Raw genomic sequence first — 2,878 nt, 5'->3', positions numbered from 1 at the left:
CTCTTGACCTTGTGATCCACCCGCCTCGGCCTCCCAAAGTGCTGGGATTACAGGCTTGAGCCACCGCGCCCGGCCAATTTTTTGTATTTTCAGTACAGACGGGGTTTCACCATGTTGACCAGAATGGTCTCGATCTCTTGACCTCGTGATCCACCCACCTCGGCCTCCCAAAGTGCTGGGATTACAGGCTTGAGCCACCGCGCCCGGCCTGCCCGGACTTATTTTTTATCTGTTTCCCCTACTAGGACGTCAGCTCCACGAGGGCAGGGATCTCTGTCCTGTTCACTCCTCCATCCCTAGTGCCAGGACACAAAGTGGGCACTCAGTGAAGAAGTAAACAGTACATAAATAACAGGCAGGGCAGAGTGGCTCACACCAGTGCCTGATCCTCCCAGCCCTTTAGGAGGCCGAGGCTAGAGGATCGCTTGAGCCCAGGAGTTCAAGACCAGCTTGGGCAACATAACAAGACTTTGTCTCTATAAAACAAATAATAATAATAATTAAAAAATAAATTAGCTGGGCATGGTGGAGCATGCCTGTAGTCCCATCTGCTTGGGAAGATGGGGGGAGAGGATCACTTGAGCCCAGGAGTCAGAGGCTGAAGTGAGCTATGATACTGTGCCATTGCATTCCAGCCTGGGGCAATGGAGCAAGATTTTTTTTTTCTCTAAGGAAAAGAAAAAATCCCATGAGGCCAATTATTATTACCCTGTTAAGGCCCTTTTAAAAAAGCTAAGACTCAGGCTGGGCGAGGTGGCTCACACCTGTAATCCCAGCACTCTGGGAGGTTGAGGTGGGCAGATCACCTGAGATCGGGAGTTCGAGACCAGCCTGACCAACACGGAGAAAACCTGTCTCTACTAAAAATACAAAATTAGCTGAGCATGATGGTGCACGCCTGTAATCCCAGCTACTTGGGATGCTGAGGCAGAAGAATCACCTGAACCCTGGAGGTGGAGGTTGCGGTGAGCCGAGTTCGCACCATTGCACTCCAGCTTGGGCAACAAGAGCAAAACTCTGTCTCAAAAAGAAAAAAAAGCTAAGACCGGGTTAGACGTCACGCCTGTAATCCCAGCACTTTGAGAGGCTGAGATGGGCAGATCACTTGGGGTCAGCAGTTGGAGACCAGCCTGGCCAACATGGTGAAACCCGTCTCTACTAAAAATACAAAAATTAGCCGGGTGTGGTGGCTTGTGCTTGCAAACCCAGCTCGGGAGGCTGAGGCAGGAGAATCGCTTGAACCCGGGAGGTGGAGGTTGCAGTAAGCCAAGATTGCACCATTGCACTCCAGCCTGGGCCACAAGAGTGAAACTCAAAAAAAAAAAAAAAAAGAAAAAGAAAGAAAGAAAGAAAATGAAGCACAGAGTGGTACAGTCACTTTCACCAACACAGAGCTGGGGAGTGGCAGAGCTGGGGTTTGAACTCTGGGACCTGGCTCTGAGCCTGTGATCAGAATTCCTGCCACCACACCCATCAGTTTCAGTCCAATGTCCAACTTAGGGGCTGCCTCTCACGGTGAGCCCTCCCTGACCCTTCTGGCCCCCACGTCCTCACTCTTGATCTACCCCAGGCTGGTCTCTGGCTACTGGGTGGGGCAGCAAAGAGTCCCCTCCCCACCAGGGCGAGGTAAGGGCAGAAGGCCCCCAACAGCCAGGCCCAGAGCACCCTGTTGGAAGGTCCCCTACCAGCCGGGCCTGGCTCGGGGAGGGTCTTACCGCTTCATGTGGTCGCTGGCCACTCCTTGGATGTAAACAGACATTCCCACGCTGAGCCCGCCCGGGATGGGCTTGCAGTAGGGCAGCGTCTGGAGAAGAGGCCTGGTGAGGGGACTCACAAGCCATCTCCCTGTTGCAGCCTTTACCCCTCCCGGAAAAGCCCCCAGTCCCTTAAGTAGGGGAGAGGAAACCACAGGCAGGGACCAGGTTGAAAATGATGAGGGCCAACAGTTAGACCTGGACATAGACAGCCTGAGGTCAGGGTGGGAGTAAATGAAGGATCAGGGTCAGCTTTGGGTAAATGAGACCCCAGAGTCAGATGGGGCCCCTCAGGAGCAGGGTGGGGAAAATCGGCGTGGGGGTGGGTATGGATGGAGCTGCGGGTGGGGTGGGGGGTCTGAGCCAGCGTCTCACCGGGTTGTAGGTGGGCTGGTAGCCCGGTGCAGGGACAAAGGCCATCGCTTGAGGCTGGGCTGGTGGCTCGTCCTGTGAGAAGAGCTGCAGGAGTGGGAGATGGTGGCAGATGGCAGGTGGGGGGTGGCTCTTATACCCAGGGTAAGGGCGTGGCTGGTGGGGGAGGATCCACAGGGCCCCTCTTCTGGGACTCTCAGGCCCTTGGCTTCTCCTAGAGCGCACCCTTGTCTCTTTCCTCGCCGGCTTCCCTGGTGACCAGCCAGGATCCAAATCACCTGGGTCCCCTCCCCTAGGCCCCCCTGCAAACAGGAAGTGCTGATGAACTTCACCCCATCAGAGCCTTATCGGAGCCCATAAAGCCCTGCCCAGACTTTTGTTGGCAGAGGGAGGGTGAGACCAGGCAGGGCAGGGCTGCAGGAGTGACCCAGGACAGCTGGGCAGTGGAAGAGGTGGATGCGGGGAGGAACCTCAAGTATCTGCCTCTCCCAGCAACTGTGAAGGGACTTACATTGACTGCATGCCCACCGCACATCTTTACCATGTATGGTGTATTGTAGGAAGAGTGGTTTAGATTAGTAATGTCTGGAGCCAGCGGTTCTGGGTTCAAATCCTGCCTCTGCCACTTCTCAGCTGTCTGATATCGGGTCAGTGCCTTACCCTCAATTTCCCCATATGCTCATCTGTAAAATGGGGATAGTAGTAGTATCAGCTGGGTGCGGTGGCTCATGCCTGTAATCCCAGCACTTTGG

General features: G+C 54.8%; 1 protein-coding gene across 1 annotated transcript in view; it reads right to left on the bottom strand.

Moving 5' to 3' along the window:
* LGALS4 (galectin 4) overlaps nucleotides 1–2,661 on the bottom strand; it is a 10,546-nt gene extending 7,885 nt beyond the window's left edge. Inside the window, exons 1-3 of the mRNA XM_037730696.1 lie at nucleotides 2,655–2,661; nucleotides 2,130–2,258; nucleotides 1,716–1,804 (exon numbers count right to left, since the gene is read on the bottom strand). Coding sequence (XP_037586624.1) covers nucleotides 1,716–1,804; nucleotides 2,130–2,258; nucleotides 2,655–2,661 — 225 coding nt within the window. The remainder of the gene's footprint in view (nucleotides 1–1,715; nucleotides 1,805–2,129; nucleotides 2,259–2,654) is intronic.
* Between the last annotated feature and the right edge of the window lie 217 nt (nucleotides 2,662–2,878).

This window comes from Cebus imitator, unplaced genomic scaffold (genome assembly GCF_001604975.1).
Source record: "Cebus imitator isolate Cc_AM_T3 unplaced genomic scaffold, Cebus_imitator-1.0 Scaffold356, whole genome shotgun sequence".
Lineage (NCBI taxonomy): Eukaryota > Metazoa > Chordata > Mammalia > Primates > Cebidae > Cebus > Cebus imitator.
This window is presented reverse-complemented; position numbering and strand designations above follow the sequence as displayed.